The 22,141-nt window shown below is 47.9% G+C and overlaps 1 protein-coding gene across 2 annotated transcripts in view; it reads right to left on the reverse strand.

Annotated features, from left to right (window-relative positions):
• The window catches only part of LOC102519002 (putative DMBT1-like protein), a 65,916-nt gene that overhangs the window by 13,656 nt on the left and 30,119 nt on the right, over positions 1-22,141 (reverse strand). For both annotated transcript variants that reach the window (XM_032490725.1, XM_032490724.1), the window contains 15 exons: positions 22,075-22,104; positions 20,806-20,844; positions 19,442-19,589; positions 17,316-17,506; positions 16,135-16,164; positions 15,422-15,463; positions 14,075-14,392; positions 13,449-13,481; positions 11,616-11,648; positions 9,815-9,968; positions 8,069-8,286; positions 5,586-5,627; positions 4,143-4,172; positions 3,510-3,663; positions 372-589 (listed from right to left, as the gene is read on the reverse strand). In XM_032490725.1, the coding sequence (XP_032346616.1) occupies positions 372-589; positions 3,510-3,663; positions 4,143-4,172; positions 5,586-5,627; positions 8,069-8,286; positions 9,815-9,968; positions 11,616-11,648; positions 13,449-13,481; positions 14,075-14,392; positions 15,422-15,463; positions 16,135-16,164; positions 17,316-17,506; positions 19,442-19,589; positions 20,806-20,844; positions 22,075-22,104 (1,680 nt within the window). The remainder of the gene's footprint in view (positions 1-371; positions 590-3,509; positions 3,664-4,142; positions 4,173-5,585; positions 5,628-8,068; positions 8,287-9,814; positions 9,969-11,615; positions 11,649-13,448; positions 13,482-14,074; positions 14,393-15,421; positions 15,464-16,134; positions 16,165-17,315; positions 17,507-19,441; positions 19,590-20,805; positions 20,845-22,074; positions 22,105-22,141) is intronic.

Below are 22,141 nucleotides of genomic sequence, written 5' to 3' on the forward strand. Positions count from 1 at the left end.
GAAGCAGATGGGCTGGTAGTTGCAGTTTGAGACGATTTTGTTCCGGAAGGATTTGCCCGACTGCACTCTCCCTTCCTATAAAGAAGACAGAGTCTGTTGTTTGGATCTCTCTTCTACACACAAAGCGAAGGCAAGACGTGAGGCTTGGCCATCTGTCTCTTCAGCCAGGATGCTCTGGTGGAGGAAGGTGACAGTGAATGGCAGAGCAGGGGGTGGGGCGGGCTGCCAGCCAGCCCTGTTAGTGTCAGTGTGGATATGTCACTCAGGGTGTTGGTAGTGTGGGTGGAGCCTGCAGGGCAGATTTAGAAAGATCTCCTCTCTTAAAGGGAAAGGATCTAATGTCCCTCCAAGGCACACATTCGGATACCTACCACTCTCCCTTTCATCCTGGTGGATGGCGCTGTACACAGCATAAAACCCAGTGCTGGTGATCATGGCGTCACTTCTGAACACTGCAGTCATGATGTTTGAGGAGGAGAGGAAGGTGAGCTTGGTCCCAGCACAAAATCTGCCCATGGAGAGTGAGGCAACTTGCCGTCCATCAAACACTTCAATGAAGTCATAAGGGCACCCATGGCTGTGCTCTAATCTGAGGCGGAAAAGGCAGAGCTAAGCTCCCCAAGGTAATCTGCAGAAACGTCTTACAAAAAATCACACCCTGCATCACACCCAGCCAGAAACTGCCATCATCCCTGCCCTTCCTTCCAACCACACATCTCACTAGGGGACTTCACCCCTCAAGTACTGCCTGAATCTGCCCTCCTGTCCTCCCCTACTCGGACTGGGCCCGGTCAGTCAGCCTCCCATCACCTCTTGCCTGGTCTGTTTCAGGAACCTCCAACTGGTATCCTGGCTTTCAGTCTTTCCCTCTACCTTGAGTGTCTCCAGGATGTCTCCTGACTTGTCGTTCAAACTCTGCCACTTCCTGGGGTGGTGGCAAGTGTCCACTAGGGTCTCACTGAGTGAAACTCTCAAGAGCCAGTGCAGGGAGATATGGTGACAGCTGTCAAAGCTCTGAGGGCCTACTGAGTAGGACTCTTCCCTCCAATGCCCCAAACTGCTCAGTTCAAATCAAGTGTTTTTCCTGCATGTTCCATCTAACCTCGGTGATCAGAGATGCTGTCCCTGGCATTGTATCTCGAAAGCTGTCTTCATGCCTTTCACTATCTTGTTACCAAGTATGTGTGTGTGTGTATATCTTCATAGCACTTATCAACTTATCACTAACTGAAACCGTCCAGTGACTTATTGGCTTTCTCAAGTACCATCTGGAATGCAAACGCAATGAGAGTAGAGATCTTATCTGTCTTTTTCAGCACTATAAACCCATTGCTAGACCAGGACCTGCGCAGAAAGTGGGCTCAATAAATCTATGTTAAAGAACATCAGCATTTACCTAACACAGTGAAAACGTGAGGTAGGCACGTTTTACCTGAACAAGAGTGGCCTCTGACACAGGCATTATAAATGCTCATTGCATAACATATAACACAATGGGCACAATGGCATTAGTACACAGACTACTGAATTTGGAAACCTGTTTGTTGCAGAAAACATCTCTTCCAATGAAATAAGAGCCAAGTGCCTCAAAATTACTTCTTTTTAAATTACGAAGAAGTGCTAACATCTGTGTGTGATGTGACAACAGTGTGGTAGTAACAGGTGACACTACAGGGCACACCTTACACCTTCACTGTGGGTTTCTCAGTCTCAGCACCATCGACACTGGGGATGGATAATTCTTTGCTGCCGGGGGCTGTCTTGTGAATTGTAGGAATCTTAGCAGCACCCCTGGCTTCCACCCACTATATGACAATGGCGCTCCCAACTGAGACATGTCTCCAGACATAACAAATGTCCTGAGGGGAGGCAGAATCATTCCCAGTTGACATTTACTGGAGCAAGTAATAACTAACTTTATGTCCTAAGAAACAGAAAGCAAGTATCGATAAATCTAGACTTAAAAACATCAAAACCCAGAAATCAGCAACTAAGCTCTACCTCTAAGCGACATCTTAAACAGTCTTTCGTTTGTGTGCTCTGAAATGATTGTAGAACGTTTCCACTGGAATACTTCCCTTGAGATTGCAGGACGTATGGGTCATTACAGTTATTCGGAATAACCATTTTCCAGAAGTGATGAAATGTTACTCTGTGCCCCGAAAAATGTTAGAGCTATGAAGTTCACAGATTTGAAATATATGGTAACAAGTCTTCTCACATTGCTTTCAACAAATAAATGGGTGTGGAATGTACAAACAATAAATGTGTTTTGCTTGTAATACATAAAGCTGCTTAACACTAGTCACGTCCTTCCCACTTGAAAGGAAGTTTAGGCATCATGTAAAACTAACACTCCGCTGCCTACCCATTACATTTGAAGGCAGCATTTAACCACTCACATCCTGGACTGCTGCGGCCAATGAACACAGATGGAAAGCAGTGGGAGAGGTCTGGACAGACTGTGCGACAAAGTCAGGGAGAGAGGATGACCCAGATGCGACCCAGTGTAGAAAGATGAAACCAGGGTTAAACGTTACCAGGAAAAGTAGTATTTTCATTAAAAAATTTCTCATCTATATGTATGTGAATATGAATACATATACGTGCATACGAATATGCACTGAAATGGGATAAATTCCTTTAAAAATGGGTGATGTTTGGAGAAAGAAGTAGGAAACCCAATGTACATAATATGAGGAATAAGGGAACTGACGCTATTTGATCTGTAAAAGAAAAACCTTAGAAATAACATGATAGAAATTCTTGAAGGGAAGAGGAAGCAGATTTGTTTTGTGTAGCATCGGAGGGAAGACTGAAGATCAGAAAATGGTCATGGAGAACATGAGATCTAAGTTCAGCTGCAGGAAGAGGCGAGCCCCAAATGGAGCTGGCTGTGAGTGGAGGGGTGAGGTCTTCACATGTGGGTCCCTTGGGGATGGTGTCAGGATGTTCATGGGGTCTTCTCCGATTGCAGAGGAAGTTGGGCTCAGTGATTATAAGACTCCCCAAGCTCAGCTGACCAATTTTCACCTAAAGTGTGAAAGGATCTGTCACATCGTGCTGTTGGCTGAATGTGTGTGTCTTCTCAAAATTCCTGTGTTGATACCTAACCCCCAATACGATGGTATTAGGAGGTGGGGCCTTTGGGAAGAGATTGGTTCATGAGGCAGAGCCCTCATGATGGGATCAGTGCCCCTATAAAAGAGGCCTGAGAAAGATCCCTTGTCCCTCCCACCAGCGAGCTCATGGTGAAAGACGACCACCTAGGAACCAGGACATGCATGGGTCCTCACCAGGCATCAAATGTGCTGGTACGCTGGTCCTGGACTCTCCAGCCTGCAGGACTGTGAGAAGTAAACTGCTGCTGCTTATTAAGCTACCCAGTTCATTGTGTTCTTGCTACAATGGCTGAAATGACTCAGACACTTGGAAAGGTGCCCTCTTGGGCAAGGCATGGATTCAAATCCCATCTGGCCTTTGAAGTGGAGAAAGACAAAGTTGCTTACTTCAGGCTGGGGATGGTCAGCTCTATGAGGAACTTCTCAGCCAGGTGTATCACCCAGACACACTCCACATTGGTGGGGTAGTTTGTTGGATACCAAGGACTGGAGAAGGAGCCCAAGAGACTTGAAATGACTCCCCCACAAGAGTTACTTCCTCCTGTGAAAGCAGATAAGAGACTTGGGGCTGGATTCTCTGGGCCCATCCCTGGCATTTCCCCAGGGATAGAATCCAGAATTCCAAGCTCAACAGTGAATCACAAAAGGGAAAGGACCGTGCTGGTGTTGACATAGTTGTGGCTTGGCGGATGGGTGACTATACCCCTGAGAGGGAGTAAGGGAGGAGGGGAGATGTATAACTGGTAGACACAATCTTAAAACTGCAGGTTAGACTGGAAATGAATGTGGATATGGATGTGGCACGTGTGGGGTGTCCAGCGATAGGGCGTCAATGGTCTCCCCAGCTTCCTGGCATGCAAATCAGCTCAACTGAGATGTAGACAATCCAACCACTTGCGAAGGCTCTGCCCCACCAACTCCTCCCCCTCAGGCCAGAACAGGAGACATCTGTCCTCCTTTTATGAACTATCACCACGATTCCATCCTTTACAGGTTATATTTTCAATGAAAGAGAGTTACCTTGTGGGATAGGTGCTTGAGAAATGGCAGCTGCAAAAATCAAAACCAGACAAAATCAGGCAAGAGCTTAGCATGATAAAAATCATCCTATATGTAAGCACAAATGAATGAAGCCGCCACTACTCTTGAGTCTTAATGCAGAGTGTAAACAAACTCTTCCCTCTCTTCTCCCTGATCTGAGAGGCAGCCTCTCCCCTTCTCTCAGTGATTTACCAGGAAATCACAGACAATGAAGTTACATGATTGGTTTTCTGGGTCCTCCAACCCAAGGGTTGTCCTGAGAATGACCACTCATGAGGCATCACCCACAGTAACATCACTTGGCTTATGAGCATGCCACTGTGTCAGTAGAAATTTAAGAGATGCCAAAATGCTGCAAATGCTGGAAACTGGAAAGCTGAGCACCACAGTGGGGAAAGATAGGTTGGACAAGTATTCCAATAAAGTGAGATGGGCTTCTTCCCACAGGCCCGCCTCTGCAACCCATACCAGGGGCGGCGACTTCCACTTGGGACGCTCTCGGAACCTGAACTGAGGTAAGACGCCCCCACTAGTGTCCCTCCAAATGCAGCATAGTGCTGCCAGCCCAGGATAAGGACAGCTACTAGCCACCTTGCCTGGCCCCCAAACACTGCAGGGTGCACCCTGGACCTTCCCCACATCCAGGACCCTACTGAGGGGAAAAAGTGGCAGTAATCACTAGGTAAGTCTGGGGAGGAGTTGGAGGGAGGTGCCCAGGGCACCAGCTGGCAGGGAAGCAGGCAGCTGAGAGCCAGTCCTGGAGAGGCAGGACCACATGTGCTCTGATATAATCAGCTGGAATCTTGAGTTGGGGGGTCACTGCTGCACATCGACTTGGAGTAGGTTACCTGAAGAAGGTGTCCCCTTTCTCTGTTCCTGCTGTGCTGGCCTACAGAGGAGCCCCAAGTGGTTTCACTTCCTACCCCCAGTCTGCTCCTGACCCACTGGGAGAGTTCGACATTCAAGGCATCTTTGCTGACTCGTAGGTTTTCATCTTCTAATCCATATCCCTGAGGCGCAAACCTCTCCCCTTCCTCCCCTCTCCATACCAACCCTCTTCTCAGCCACATGATGGAACCACCTTCCTTCATTCCCCTCCTTGCTCTGCTGTCCAGGGAGGAGCTTTCAGGATGTCATTTCATTTGGGAAATGTGACTCTTAGCTGGTTGTCCAAGTCACTGGTTCTCAACCTTGGCTGCATGTTGGAATCACACAGAGAGTTTTCAATATTACTGATGACTGGGTGTGATCTCAGAGGCTCTGATGGGACTGATCTGGGGTGCAGCTTGGGCAGCAGGAATTTTAAAACCTCCTTGTGTGCTTCTAATGTCTAGGTCACTGTCTACCTGTGTCTCAGTCACAACTGAGGTTAAATTTCTTATTCACTTTGCAGAGATATTGGAAATTCAGTGTCAGACCTACCTGGAGGTGCAGAAATCACATCTGGAGCCCGGTCCCCAGCATCTGCATGGATTAAAAAAGAGATGTGTTTAGGAAATCTAAGTTAAATTTTATGAAGACAAGTGATGGTTTTCTAGTGTGGGCAGACCTCAAGCAGGCAGGCTTCGTGTTACACAAGCGAGAGCAGGGCCTGTTTAGACTCTGCAGAAGCAGCTCTGAACCTGGGAGAGGCTGCAGAGAACAGGACCTGACGTTGTGCAGCCCTGGAGTGTGGGTTCACAATGGAGCCCAGCTCTCAGCATGCTCTGTCAACCTGGCTGAAGGCACGCTCATCTGTCAGGCCACCATCCTTAGCTTCCCTGGCCCTGCTCTGTGCACACACTCCTTCCATCACTGAGATGCTGCTGGCTGAAAGGACCCGCCATGGGAGGAGATGTACCTGAGCAGATGACGCCAGCATCCTGATGGTGACCACAATTGTGGTCTGACCAGCCAGAGCTAGGGCACTGGCCAAGGTGGTTCTCGCTTCCTGAACATTGAATGCTGTCCAGCAGGATGTCTCCAGAGCCTGGGCCGAAGTGGGCCTTTCCAGTGGCAGTGATGGCCTGTCCACACCCCAGCTGTCGGCACACAACCTTGGCCTCGTTCAGGTCCCACAGGTTGTCAAAGACGGTGCCCCAGGACCCCTGGTGCAGGACCTCCACATGTCCTGAGCACCATCCTGAGCTGCCCACCAGCCGCAGCTCTGGTCCATCTTTTAAACAAAGTGGGATTTTATTTTTGACTTTGGGGTTTAAGTAGGAAGGATTTCCATCTCCCATGTTGGTGGCTAAGGCAAATAAATGCAACAGCAAAGCCTTAATGCTGTCTTAATTCCATAATATGTTAGGCTTAAGAGTGAGACAGGTGGGTTTGGATCCCAGCTCTACTGGTCCTCAGTTGTGTAACCTCTGACAAGTTACTTCGCCTCCCTGGGCCTCAGTTTCCTCATCTGTAAAATGGACTGTCTAGCAGCATGTATCTCAGAGGGCTGTGGTGACAAGCCAATTGGAGCATGAATATAAAACACAGTGCTCAGCCCCAGCACACTGTGGTTTCTGCAGATCTTGCTGTGTGGTTCTCTGGCTCACAAACCTGGGTTCCTGGAGAAATAGGTTCCTAGCTGTGTTTTCTGGACACAACTTGTGCAAGTGCTTGGATAAGTGTAGGTACAGTCCGTTAAAGGTGCCTGGCCACTAGGGTGTACTGGACCACAAAGGTGTCTATGGTTTCATAAAACCCCAAGGAATGGCTATTTCTGGGCCAACAGGCCAGCTGGAATTACCTGCTGTCTCTGGAAGACCCCCTAGGGATGGGTTTCTCCTACTGTCGCCACAGGCTCTTCCACACTGGCCTTCTTTCTGTTTCTCCAACACGTCTAACTGTTTTCTCCCTGAGAGCCTTTACCTTTGCCACTCTCCGCCTGGAATGTCCTTTCACGGTCATTCACTGCGCATCACCTCCTAAGCAAAGCTGTCCATTCCTGTTCAATCCACGGTAGCACATCCTCCACCCCAGGCACTCTCTTTCATCTCACCTGGTTCTGTATTCCCAGCCTTACCACTACATGCAAATCATCTTGTTTATTTACTTGTGTCTTGTGCCCTGATCCTTCCTCACTCACCCACATCCACTCTCCTGTAAACTCCATGAGGAAAAAGCACGATACTGTTTTCTGTGTCCTCAGCACTTATAACTGGGCCTAGTGCACAGGAGGACCTCAGTAAGTACTACTGGATGAGTAAATGATGACCTTGAGCCAATGAATGGACTTGGACTTCAAATGGTGGACCTTACTGAGCCTCTCCAAGTAAGGTCTCTAATCTGCCTTTGAAGGTCAAATATATAAGAAATTCCTTTACTCAGAAACCAACATCCAACCCCCAGCCTTAAAATACAACCAGGGAGTTACCACCTGACTTACTGGTGATCTGAAAGAGTTACTGGTGATCTGAAAGAGTAGGGACCCCTGAGAATCAGGGGTCTCACAACTGGCAGACAGTACGCTTACTGGGCGCAAACTGGACCTGGCTCTGTTACGACTGCCTATAGGGCCATGGCTGAAGGAGTCCCCAAGCCTCTGCTTATCTGGATGAATCTCTGGTCCAATACAGGCAAGGTGGGAAGTGTGCCAGCTGGTGGAGGGAAGAGAATTCTCGAAAATTTGGCTTTTAGGTTCTAGCACCCTGGACAGCTCCCGGGGGGGGGCAGGCAGTGTTAGTCGCTGCTGTGGGGGAGAAGCAACCTGCTCATTTATAAACAGGCTGCACATCACTGCTTTATTTCAATTGCCCACGTGGCCCTCTTAGTGAAAAAAATCTAGCAGCAATGCAGCAGGGCTTATGGAGCTAAGTGTGTACGGGGCTTTTAAAACTGAATCCCAGCCCTCTCTGCTAACAGGGGAGTTTCTTAAATTAGAAAATTATTGTCTTTTCAAGAGCAAAAACCTACTTGAAGCTTCCTACCTGACTCTCTTTGGCCCTGCTCAATCGCATTGAACTGAGCATAAAAGCCAGTGTTGGTGATCACAGAATCACTCCGGAACACCACAGTTACGATGTGTGAGGAGGAGAAAAACATCACAGCTGCAGAGGCGCAGAATTTCCCCATGGACAGCGAGGCAATCCTGGGGCCATCGAAGATTTCAACTGAGTCGTAGGGGCATCCAAGGATATCTTCCAGCCTGGGCGAAGTTCAGTGCAGGGTTAGTAGCAAGTCAGAGATTCCTAGATCTTAAAGCTTGAAAACTTTGACAATCACAGGTTAAATATTTGAATTATACTTTAAATTGTATATTAATACATAAAGTATCAATTAACTTTTGCAGGTGTCTTACTGTCAGATAAACTCTTACTATCTTTGTCTGAGGAATGTGTGAGGCTTGTGGTTACAGTTCAGTAACAGAAATTTCAAAATCGTAATGGTTTTGGCCAATCACAACTTACATGGAACAGTAGGAAATGCACACTGCAAATAAATTAACAGTAAATCCTCCCCAATGATCAGCATGTAGCCAACATCACAACCAGATTTTCATACCTATGTATTTCACAACATTTTTCATACCCAAATTCCTGGGGAGGGAAAAAAAATCCGATTTTAAAATAAAAATGTCAGAAAGTAGAAGAGTATCTGCATTGTGGTAATTACTCAAGGGGATGTGGGTGAGGCCTGATTCTGAAGGATAACTGATAACATGACAGGATTTAGAGATGCGGTTCAAGGTTCTCACTTCATTGTGAGCGATCTGTGTCCTTAGGGTTTTAGTCAACAAAGACAATATGTTTCTAGAATATTCTTCGGTATAAGGCATGTCTGACACCCTGGACTGAGCAACAGTTCAGTGCACATTGAAGAGGGATTTTCATGGCATCTCACAGCATGGCTGTGTTTAGAGCATGGTGTGTGTCCTACACAGTAAGAATGGCATTGTACAGACTCTGCTTACAGAATCTTCCAGAAGACCTGGGTCTCTGACATTCAGCAGGACTAAAGACATAAGCCTTGGGCCAGTAAGTTAACCTCTCTGAGCCTCAGCTTCTTCATCTCTAACTGGGGAGACAAGGACATCTATCTTAGGGCTATGGTGGCGCTGGACTATGGCAAAGCATACCAAATACACAGTACGGAGCCTGAGCACACAGCCAATACTAAATCATTGTCAGCTACTACTTTATGTCCTGAAGATAAAAAATGGCAGTGATTTTGGAAATTCTATTCTCTTTACATCACAGATGAGATATTACATCCATGTAATATCTTTTACTTTGTGGCAACCTTTAGAGAATGCAGGGCTCAAGGCTGGAGTAGTTGACTGATGTGTATGGAAAGCCTTGTACTGCTTACTTAAAATTTAGATAAAGGAAAAAGAAAGTCTAAGAGGGTGAAGATTAGTACCCAGTATATAGCGATGGCAAAGCTGATAAGGAGGATTTTTGTCACATTTTTAGAAAAAAAAAAGAAAAGAAAAGAAAAGGCATCATGATAGGATTAAGTCAAATATGTTAATAAACCACGTATTGAATTTTTCAAGCTAGAAGTAACTCACTGGGCAGCTCTACAAAATCAACTCAAGCTTCAAACTAGAAAGAGTTTTGGGTTCTTCAGGTTTAACCCCTACATGTTCCTCACTAACAGAAATATCTCCATTATGATTTCACAAACCAGTGTTCTTATTTAGATAGACTTTTCTCATCAAAAAGTTTTCTTACTTTAAAGTTGGGATCATGAGCTCTATGCGGAATTTTTTAGCCACATGGATCTCCCAAACACACTGGATGTCTGTTGGGTAGTTTTCTGGATACAGCGGGCTGGAAAATGAGCCGGAGATACTGGAAATGACCCCTCCACAGGAGTTACTTCCTCCTGCAACAACAGAAGAAGGACATCAGGATGTGTCCCCTTGATGTGACTCGTGTGATCCCAGTAGCGACCAGCTCCCACCCAGTGGCCTGGTGGAGTCAGGCTGCAGCCCGCCTGGGTGGACGCACAAGGCTGCCTGAAGAGATTTTTTTGCCCAGACATCTCCTGGGAAGGAGAGTCCATGCAACCTAACTCTGGCAGATCAAGAGGTACTAATGTGTGAGAGCTCCCTGCCTTTCCCTCTCCTCCTCTTTCTGGATGAAGAAAACGTCACAGTTGTCCTGTCCGTTACTCTCCCCACCGTCTTTCTAAGTGGAAGGATTCTTGCTTGCTGGGAGAGAGGCAGAACAGATCTACATGAGAGTTTGGGGAAGAGAGACAAAGAGACAGAGGCTGAATGCGCCCTGGGAAGGGGTGAGTTTGAGGAGGTTTGGGGAACAAGAGGCTCTGGAACAACTTTAGGGTCCAAGGAGTTGGAGACAAAGGGAAAGGGGGCAGTGTGGGCTGTTGGGGCAGTTACGACTGGGACCTCCCTTTAACTACTTTTTCATCACTTTTTCTGGGTAGGTTGTGTTTCCTTTAGCTCAGTATCTACTGAGACTGGAACTTACAGGTTTTTGGATTTATAAGATTTAAACAAGTCAAATCTAATTCTGCCATACTACTTGTCCTATTCGTATAAATAGACACACATTTTCACACTCGCATATATATTTAAAGGAGCATGCCACACAAAAAAAGTACAAAAATTAGAAATCATCAAATTATTTCAGAGGAAATTTGAAAACATGATGTTTTGTTGACCTTGTGCCCAAATTATGAAGTTGCTTAATTCTTTCTGTTCTTCCCGACTACCTCGTAATCCTCCTGGAAACCCACAGATTCCTGGTCTTTCCTACGACGGGTGATGGGAAGTGGTGAGGTGACAGTCAGCCCAGAGTGCTACTGCTGATGGCGTCTGTAGTTTACAAGACGTGGTCCTCGTCAGACTGACACGGAAGCCCCCAGGAGTTGGGTGTCTCGAAGCCTCTACACGTGGCAGGGATGATGAGTGGGGCCCATCCTGGGTGCCCCCTGCAGGGCTGTACCCAGAGGAGGCTGGCTGAGGACGGCCAGGTGGACTGAGCCACATTCTCCTCAAGTCCCTTGTCATCCTCCTGCCTACTCTGACCTGGGCAGATCCACGTGCCCCCTTCCCAGCCTGCTCTTTTGGTGAAAAAGTCAGCATTGACAAGCATTAGAAGTACAAATGCAGTGCCCCTCAGCAAGGCAGTGGTGAGGACTAAGGGGCTCCTCCGGCTGAGGCCCTGGCTGGCTTGCCCTGTCCTCTCTGTATATATGCATTTTTATTGAAGTATAGTCATTTACAATGTGTTAATTTCTGGTGTACAGCACAATGCTTCAGTCATACATGAACATACATATATTTGTTTTCACATCCTTTTTCACCATAAGTTACCACAAAATATTGAACACAGTTCCCTGTGCTGCATGCTCTGCCTTCTCTGGAAGGGGCTGTGGCAGGACTGGCTTGGGCAGCAGAGAAGCCGCACCAGCCTCTCAGTGTCAGGTCCTGGGCACAATGCCGGGCATCTACTGTGATGGTTCTCTTGGCAAGGAGTTACCATTTCAATTTAAAACAACAGCTACCTGTCACATGATCCTGAGAAGCTGTGGAAAGACCTAGAAGGGAAAAAAAGGGAGATACTGATGACATCCAGGGAGAAATCGCTTAGCTTCATCTATAAGTTAGCAAAGGATTTCCTGAGAAATCAGTCAACGTACTGAATACTGAGAAAAGTGCGAAGGTGCTGAGTGAATATTCCCTATGGTCCTGTGGCAGACTAAAGGAAGGAAGGCCACAAATGCCTGGACATGATTCGTGTCAAGGCGGGGGTCTAGGTCCCCTCCCTTGCACCTGAGTGGGCTCGGTGGCTGCTCTGACAACAGAATACAGGCAGGAGCGATGTTGTGCCTTGGGACACTGGCAGCTTCCACTTTCTGTCTTGGGAATACTGGCTTGCTCGTGGTAACAAGCCACCCTGGAAGAAATCTGACTGCCGTGTGGGAGGGACCATGTGAAGAGATCCTGACACCACCTGGGAAGGAAGACAGGCCCTTGGCTGAGCCCATTCACCCGGCTGTCCCCACCAAGACATCAGGTGTGTGAGTGCAGCTATCCTGGACTCTCCAGACCAGCCACTAGGTGACCCTGCTCAATGCTACGTAGAACAGAAGACTCTCGCAGCCCAGAGCCCTGACCCCCAAAACTATGACTTGTAACTAAATGGTTGTTGTTTTAAACCACTACGTTCTGGAGTAGCAGATGACCAGAAGGACTCCTTTCACGTGACATGGCCTTCCTCATTTCCCCATCATCCATGTCATTTCCAGCTTAGCCGAGTTACACAAACGAGAAAACTACAGATAAGCCTTGATTTGAACATATACTGCCCTTACCCCGATCGAAGGTCTTTTAACTTCAGACGGCCTTTCTCTTCTCACTCATGACCCCAACACATATGCCCCGCAGGAATACCCAGAACACATCAAGGTCTCCTGCAGCCAAGTGTCCAGAGAGGTGCTTCTGTCAGTGACCTGTGACCTGTGCATGTTCTCTGAGGCTGTGTGAGGACAGCCAGGTGCGTTTAGAGGGAAAGAGATGGTGCTTGAAAATTCTAGTTCTGCTCCTTTCTAACTGAGCTCTCCTGGGCAGGTTTCTTGATCTGCTTAATCCTCTGCTGCAAGGATCGAATACTTATGCAGGAACTCTGGCTTCACACCTGCTGCTGAGCAGATGCTCAGAAATGTCAGTTGCAATGAAACAAAATGTCTTTTCATTTACCTTCAGCCTCATTTCAGAATTTACACTGTATGTGTTAACCTGACTTTTTCAAATCTTTGGTTTTTATTACAGATGAATGTCAATCAATCATTAATTTATGCGATCTCTGAAAACAGGCAAAAGTCGTAAGATCCCCAAGAGCACGTACTACGGGGTCCTACAGATGAGGGTCAAAACTCGCTTCTCCCATATACTTGCTGTGTGATCTCAGGAAAGTTACATAAACCTTTCGCGTCTCAAATTCCTCTGTAATTTTTTTTTCCAGGATTGTCTTGAAGATTAGCAATAATCTGAGCAAAAGGTCTCCCTTCTTTGTGTTAGTTTTGCCTGGTCTTTGTGTCGCTGGGGCCAATTAACAGGTGCAGTAAAAGACTGGTGGCTAAGAGCGCTGACCGCTTGGGTTCAAATCCACTGGCTAGTCCTGGGTACGTTACTAACTCTGTATCTCAATTTACCTATCTGGAAAATGGGAATAATCAAAGTACTTACCTTGTGGGATTATCATAGCGATTAAATGAGTTACATATGCAAAGGCCTCAGAACAGTGCCTGGTTCTTAGCATTTGTAAGTATTTGATGCTATTGTTGGAGTTAATATTATTATAAAGTTACTTAGACTAAAAAAAAATATCGGCATACCTGGAGGTGTAGGAGGAGGCAGGTCTTCTGCATCTGAATGCATAAAGAAAGGCAACAGGTCACTCTCTTTAGTGAATTCAAAGTGTGGAGGAGGTGGGGTAACCAGGGTGTGGGGTGGGGAATGAAGAGGAGAGGACCGTGGCCTTTTGGGGCACAGGACTCAGAGCACTGCATCCTGGGCAAATCCACCCCTCCTCTGGCCTGGTCCTTGTCCTTGGTAAGCGGGGTATAGCAGCTGGGTCAGCTCCGCCTCTTGGTGGCCAGAGCTGGATCACTCACGGTTCCCCTTGCACAGTATCCCCTGGAATACTCATTAGGAGGCAAATTCCAGAGCCTCTTCCCAAACCCAGCTCACTGCACTCTCTGGAGGTGGGCCCTGGGTTCTGCACCGTGACACCCTGGGGAAGGGGGTGCCTGCTAATTCGAGACCTCCTGTGTGCAGCCTGGAGCTGCCCGGGCCAGGGCGTGTGTCTGAGCCCAGGACCCAGCAGAGCAGATGCTCAAGGACTGGTTGACGACAGAATAAGTGAGTGGATGGAGGGAAGAAAAATCCTTTTGGGATGCACAGTTTCAAAATGTCTTCCACCAGCACGTCTGAAACTACTGCCTGAGAGGGGAGGGGATACCTGAGCAGATGACACCGGCGTCCTCGTGATGGCTGCAGTTGTGCTCCGACCAGCCCGAGTGGGCGCACTGGCCCAGGTAGCGCTCCACCCCCGCACACTGGAGGTTGTCCAGGAAGATGTCTCCGGAGCCCTGGCCAAAGTGGGCCTTCCCGAGGGCGGACACGGCCCGACCGCAGCCCAGCTGTCGGCACACGACCTCGGCTTCATTCAGGTCCCACAGGTCGTCACAGACGGTGCCCCAGGCCCCCTGGTACCGGACCTCCACGCGTCCTGAGCACCGTCCTGAGCCGCCCACCAGCCGCAGCTCTGGCCAGTCCCCTGCAGACAGAGACCTGGTGGCTGTGGCCTCTGGGCGCTCTGCTCACTTCCCTTGAGCTGGCTGCACTCCCCACCCCCACACCACAGTTAGGGATGGAGAACTCGGTAAAAGGTCGGTCAACTAGTCAACCTCTTAGTTGGCAGCTGATAAGTCATTAAGACTGCCAAAACAACACTTAACCTAAACTGTTCACTAAATGAGTATCTATTGGGCTAGGAGTGTATGCCAACCTGTCTTGGCTAAACACTAAAAAACATCATAATTTGCAGAATGATCTGTGATTTCGGGAAGTGCTTTCTGTGTGTGTGTGTGTGTGTGTGTGTGTGTGTGTGTGTGTGTTTGCCTTCACCTTTATGATAACTCAGGAAAGAAGAGTATTGTTATACCAGTTTTAAGTACAAGGACACCAACAGTTGGAGAAACAAAGTGATTCACCCCAAATCCCACATCTGCGAAGGAGCAGATCCAAACTCAGTTTGCCTGATTCCAAACATCACTAGTTTTCTTTTTCTCTCTCCTAGTCTACCTCATGGCCTCTAGGATGGCTCTGACACTCCACTTTGAAAATGTCTATTAGGATGCAGTTGTGAGGTTATCAATGATCAGGCCAGGCCATATAAAGAAAAGATACAATCCCACTAGAGGGCACTTGAGAGCCACTCAGACTTTGATGACTCTGAAAGGCACTGAAAAAAATGAACTCTGTTCACCATGGGACGCTAGACCCAAAAGATCCCAAGCGTTCCGAACGGCCCTGGAGAGCTGGCTCAGAGCCAGCCGGACTGCTGCAACCAGATGGACCACTTACAGTTGGTCCAGTTTCTGCCCATGAAACAGGTACCAATGCCGGTAACAAGAGGAAAGGACAGGGAGGGTACAGCTCAGTGGTAGAGCATGTGCTCAGCATGCACGAGGCCCTGGGTTCAGTCCCCAGTACCTCCGTTAAAAATAAATAAATAAACCTAATTACTACCCCTCCCCCCAAAAAAAGGACAGTGGGTAAGAAAAGCATGCATTCCACGGCTTACCTGGTCTTGCTGTTACCATCCTGGGTGTTGCTGTAGGGACGGCTGTGGACACAAGAAGACAACTTGAGATAAAAAGGGAGGCCTCGGGCGAGTCACAGTGGCAGTGTCCTGAGATCAGCCTCCATGAAATGCCCAAATTCTGGCTGAGTCCCTCTTCATGTCATCTTTATAATAAGAGTGAGCTTGGAAATCAAACTCTCTTTACATGTCAGTCCTGACCTTTCTCTCGTGTGCAGGATACAACAGAAATAACAGTCCATTCTTTTGCCTGCTCACTGGAAACAGGACATTTAAATTGTGCCACTCTGTGTTAAAGTGCGTTCACAACTAGTGTCCTTCTAGAAAATAGCCATTTCCTTTGCATGTTTCTGCCCCCTTTTTTGGTGGTAATTAACTTTCCATAAATGTGGAGTGTCTGATTAGGTGTGTTTCACTGTCTTTGATAAAAATGAAGGATTAGGAAATCAGACTGACAACTGTCAACAGGCAGTGACCCAACTGCTGACATGTGTAACTTGGTTCCACTATGAATGGGCACCATCCGTGCGCACGATGAGTGTGGGCAGACTGTCAGCCACAGCGGGCTTACACAGGAAATAAGGAAACATACATGAGAGAGACCAAACTATGACAGTACGAGCACCAGGAGTGGGCCGGAGAAGGAAACATGCATGAGGAACGAAGATGAAGTAACAACAGCACACGTGACTCACTGACAAGGCGCGGGGTCCGAGAAACAGCCTCTGCAAATACAAGGGAGCCGTTGTCAGTAACTGCTTAATGTCAATGACAGTGACTTCCTGGATCCACCGTGTGACAGTGGACCTCCTCTGTATTTCACAGCGTTTTCCCCAGGCTTGCTCAGTGGGTCACCCTGGCCCTTGCTAAGAGTACAGGAGAGTGTCGTGAACAGCACCTTGAAAAAGGTGGATGCCAGAACTCCCCACGGGCTCAGCCTCTTTCTCTCAGTGGGAAACAGTGCAGCCCTAGCCCTGCGTGACCTTGGGACAATGACTGAACCTCTCCAGCCTCAGTTTCTTCATCTGTGAAAGGGGAAGAACCGTGGGTCTGTATGAGCATTACAGGAGACAACAGAAGTGCTCAAAAAACCAGGCTCTCAACAAACGCCCGCTGTTATTCTGATCACCGTTGTTGTCATCGCCTAACTGCGTTCACTGCACTTCCCCAGAAACCCGTGGCTTAGCTCTGTGTGCCTTCACACCACACACGTTACACACCCCACCTCTAGGCTCACACTGTTTTCTCACCGCTATGTCCTTTCTCTGTTTCTCTGCTCACAGCCTAGCCGGGCTGAAAGCCAAGTCTAAGGCTGGTTCCTGCATTTTCCTTACTCCTTGTAGCCAACGTCTTTCCTAATGCCTTTTGCTGAGATGTAGGTGTGCATTAATGTAGTATGTTCTAGTGTGTTCTATTTGTTTGCCTTAACGTGCTGTTTTCCATTTGTCCTCTAATTGAGTCACGTGCGTCACCCTGGACTCCCTCTGGGTTGTGCATGAGCCTCTCTACGGATGGGATCACACCTTTTCCTGTAGGTCCTAAAACATCCACCTAGTACTAGATTCAGAGTAACTTCAGAAATGGCTTCCTATTGAATGGGTCACCTGCGACCAGATGTTTCTATGAAAATAAACAGCCTGTCATGAAGTTGCCAATTACTAAGCATTTACCATGCGCATCACTACGTGGAGTGCTTTACTTGCATCACTGCAGGTAACCCTCACAACAAACCCAAGAAGTAAGGCTCTCTCATTACCCCCATTGCACAGGGAAGGGACTGAGGCACGGAGAGGCCAAGTCTCTTGCCCAAGGTCCCAGAGTCCCCAGGCAGAGACGGTCTAGCTCCAGGTCTCTTGCTCTTAACCACCACTCTTACCTTTGGTTTCAGAATAATAATAGGCAATAAAGGTTTTCCCTATGTTGTTGAAGCTTCGAAAATACACAAGGGTCATTGTGCTGGAGGAGGACACGTAGGTGAGGTGGGTACCAAAGCAGGTCTTCCCCAGGGACTTTGCTGAGGATGGAGGGCCGTCCAGGATTTCAAAATATTCATTGGTACAGTCAAGGCTGCGGAAGCAAACACCAGTGGGTGCCTCTTAGTCTCCTGGTCAGCAGATCTCAGAGGGAGGTGGTAAAGCAGACTCTGCTTTGTTACTATAAAGAGGCTGGGCCCAGATTACAAGCCTGCCATTCAAACACAGCAGGGGTGCCTTTTATCCCGGTTCTTTTTCTCTCAGACAGACAGCCACTGCCTCAGGGATGGGATTCTACCTGAAAGAGGGAAGGAGTCTGGGGCACCACGTGTACCCCTGCTGTGGCCCTGAGCAGCCCCAGACTGCAGCGGACCTCGAAGCCCAGGGTCAAGGGCAGGGCCAGGCAATTGCCGGCCAGTAGAACATGGCTCCAAGTTCCTAACGACCTCCTGTGCACAGGCTTTCGGCAGCCGACCTGCCCAGAGGGACGTGCACCGCCGCACGTGCACGATGGAATCTGCTCAGCTTGCTTTGGGGAGGATGTCTGATTCTGCTGTTCATTACTGTGAAGTTCTGTCTGGAATGCTAGCATCAGAAAACCATCTTCATGCCTCAGCCTGGTAAGATGTCTGTTCCAAGTCATATTTTGATTAACAAAAATTTAAGTTGTTCCTGAAGGTTAATTTCTGTAAGACATTCACCTATGAATGACATCAACCTTCTGTTTACAGTATTAAAACCTAAAATTTCCTGATTTATTAGGTCTGGGGGGGTCCCTGGAATCTGCACCTTTAACCAGCAAGCTGAAATGCATACACACATACTCTCAGCCTCTCCCTCTCTTTCACACACACACCTGTGCAAAGCATGTCAGATGAATTTCATTTTAATTACAAATTCATAGAAGCACGTGAAAATCAATCATATTTCTATATATTAGTAACAAACATATGGAAACCAAAACTGAAAACAGTATCAATTATGGTCACTCCAAAAAAAAAAATGAAAAAGATACCCTTAGAGACACATCTAACACAACATGTCCAAGATGTATATGCTAAAAATGACGAACAGCTAATACAAAAAAAAAAAAAAAAAAAACCAGCAAATGCTAGCCAGGATATGGAGAAACTGGGTCTCTCACATGTTGCTGGTGGGAATGTAAAATGCTAGTCACTCGGCAAGAGTCTGGCATGTTCTTAAAAAGCTAGACACACGCTTACTATATACAACCACCTAGCAGCTGACTCTTGAGCATTCATCCCAGAGAAATGAAAACTCACGTTCTGGCAAAAACCTGTGTATGAAATGTTCACAGAAGCTTTGTGTGTAACAGCAAGACTGGAAACAAGTGTCCTCTGGTGGAGGAAAGGGTTAAACAAACTCTGGCAGCCACACAATGGAATATATCTCAGCAAGAAAGGGGAACAAACTCTTGATAGACACAGCAGCCTGGATGGACTTCAAGCTGAGTGAGAAAAGCGAATCCCAAAAGAATACGTTCTGTGTAATCCCACAGACATAACATCTTGTCCCAAAACGACAAAACCCTAGAGCTGGAGAATAGATCAGTGGTTGCCAGGGACAGTGTGGGGACCGGTCGTGAACATAAAGGATAAAGGGTCCTTCCCTTGTGGTGGTGGAACACACTACCTGCTTCTAGACTGTGGTGGTGGTTACGTGAATCTACACACGGGATAAAATTGCACAGAACCACACACACACACACAGGTGAAAAATGGTGAAAACTGAGTAAGTCTGTACTCGAGCTAATGGTACTGTCCTAGTGTCAGCTTTGTGCTTTCCACACTGTTCTACAATTAAGTAAGATGCCACCAATGGGGGACACGGGGTGACAGGTGCACAGGACTGTGTTACTTTTGTTACTTCCTGTGTGTCCATAGTTATTTCAAGATAGAAACTTAAACAAGATACAAAGGACTCTTTCAGTTGACGAGAACCAACCAAGGGAGTAAATGCTTAGAAATTTAAATGGCGCAGGAACTTAAGCAACGTACTTCTGACTTACCTGAGTTTCGGAAACGCCAGCAGTATGTGGTCCGATGTGTTTGCCTTGATTTGCCACACACACGTTATGTTGTCGTGCATTTCATTCCGAGGGGGATTCTTGATCGCTCCAGATGGGTTAGTAATAATGCTGCCACACTGAGCTTTTTCTAAAAGCAGAAAGATATTCTAGAATTGCAGTTTTTTCCATTGTTCACTTCACTCATTTTACAGTTCCTTCCGTTCTCTTTCCTTGAAAGGTTTTACTTTGTGGGGATGTCTTAGGATGGATCAGAGGTATAGTCTAAAACCTCTGGTCAACTTAGGCCATCAGGGCATGAAAGTGTCTGAATTTTGAAGCCGCTCTCACTTCTTTTGAGAATTCTGCCACTGACACATGCTTGCTGGATGGAGGAGTCATCCAGCAGCAGCCCAAACCTTCCTCTCGAATTACTGTGCTGGGTCCTAGAGCCTCGACTTTGTCAGGTCCTCAGCAGAAACAAGCAGACTGCTTCATTTTCACAGCTGAGGCTGGAATGACATGGAGCCTCTATGTATATGAGGACGGCGTGTCCCACCTGCCATCACTTGTAATTTCTTCAAGTTACACTATTGAAAATCCACTACTAAGTGGAAAGAAGTGGCCCTGAGTCATCCACACTCTCCAACACTGATATTGTCTGTGTCTCCCTGTCCATTTGTTTCTCCACCTGCTTGTCTGTCTAGCCATCTGTCCAATATTCAGTCCAAAACTAAAGGCGACACCTGTGGCAATGGCTTCCTCCATCAGATGACCTGGCTGGGTAAGAATCGGATCTACACTCAGCGTGTCACTTAGCTGTGGTTCTTCCCTAGAAGGACGAGCCAAGCGCTCTATGCATTATGTCACGTTAGCCCTTTTTCTCCAAGGGTGCTAAGAAGTGTTCAGTGGAGCTTCTGGAAACCCAGCGTATAGGTGAGAAGAGGGGAAAAAAATGGAGAATGAAAAAGGAAGGATGGAAAAGGACACAGACAGTCAGAGAAGGAGAAAGGACAGAGAGGAAAATGCGCTCCTCACGGTGGAAGCCCTCTGAAGCCATGCCCTTGGGCAGTGCCCCGGCCATGCTGCTGTGCTAATGGCCGCCTGCCTGCCCTTCACAGGTGGTGTCCACGCTGGGACACCAAGAAGGCTGGCACCACTGGATTATCTGGACTTCCTTCTTTGGCTAATAGAAATGGAACTGGAACCATAAATTCATTGGCCTTCGTTACTGGACTCTTCATGCAGAACATAGGCTCAGAGAGTGACTCAGGGCAGCAGTATTTTGCTTAATTTCCTTGAAGAATCACTTCAGGGCTTGAGCTAGACGGTGATGATCAGGGTGGCCAAGGACACCCAAGTCTCACCTGCACCTTTTGTCCCTGCCGCCGTAGCCAAAGGGTGATCTGTCAAACACACAAAGGACATGGGATTGTCAGCTGGGACTGAGATCCACGCATCCACACATGAGCCTCCAAAGAGCTGGTAACAGACAGGCTGTCGGGGCCCCTCCCAGAACTACTGAGTCAGTCTCTGGGGGCGAGGACAGAGCACGCAGGGGCCGTCCACGTGCAGGAGGGAAGACGGACTGCTCTAGATCTGCTCACACTTCCATGCATTCTTCTCTTGCCACACATGCAAATGAGATATTTTTAAACTTGGGGGTTTACGAAAACTAAAGACGTGAAATTCTGGCTCCTGTAGCCAATCCCAGTGGCCCAAGGGTTGGGATTACAAGGCTTTGATGCAGGAATGGGAAGAGGCACTGATGGACTGATTCCTTTGACCTGGTGCTACACAGAGATGAGTCAGGATCTACGGGTCCTGTGGCTCCTCCTTCCTGCCCCCAACATCTCTCCAGCCAGAGACACGTGGCCTGGAACCTCCTATTGGAGATTCTCTCCGAGGACCAATCCATTCCCATCTGCTAGAGTTGATCGTCCACGCGAGGATGTGACTGAAGCTTTGCCAGACCTTGTCCCCTCAGCTCTATTCACAACTCACCCTTTGGCTGAGAGCTGGCTGAGGGCCAGGCATCTAGAGACCTGGGGGTTTGACGAAGGAGAGAGGGCACTGGCATAGAAAACTCCATCAGCAAGGGAAGCTCTGTGGGGCCAGGGCTGCACCAGGAACAAGGCGTTGAGACAGTCACGTGGACAAGCCTGGGTAGCCCGCTGGGCGGTGAAGGACATGTGACCTCGTCACATGTCCAGGAGAGGTAGGGATGAAACTGGCTCACTTAGACTCTGCTTGGGTCTGACTCCCCAGCCACCTGCACCTGGGCAGGAAGTGTCCTTATCTGCCTCTCATCCCTCAACCCCCGCTTACCTGTACCTCACTGCCATCCCCTCGCAACCCTTAGGGCTGACAAACCAAAAGTGCTATGCAGAAGTCTGAGAAATTGAGAATCTGCTTCCAGAGTGAGAAATGCACACTGCGTAGGAGGAGAAGCAGGAAGTGAGGCTGGAGCAAGCGATTTCGAAGGGGCTCTCTCCCCATCTCTCCCACCGGACGGTCAGGTGATTCCACATCTCTCGATCACTCCATCGGCTTGGAGAACAAGACACTACCAATTTCCAGCAGAACCTCTTCCTCAGGTTTTGATAAACCACACCTGTAAACATCACCTTCCCTACCTGTTGGTGAGGCCGCTGGGTCTTCAGCATCTGCAAGAGTGAGAGATGGAAGGATCTGCTGTGAGTG

This window comes from Camelus ferus, chromosome 11 (genome assembly GCF_009834535.1).
Source record: "Camelus ferus isolate YT-003-E chromosome 11, BCGSAC_Cfer_1.0, whole genome shotgun sequence".
In the NCBI taxonomy this organism is placed as follows: Eukaryota; Metazoa; Chordata; class Mammalia; order Artiodactyla; family Camelidae; genus Camelus; species Camelus ferus.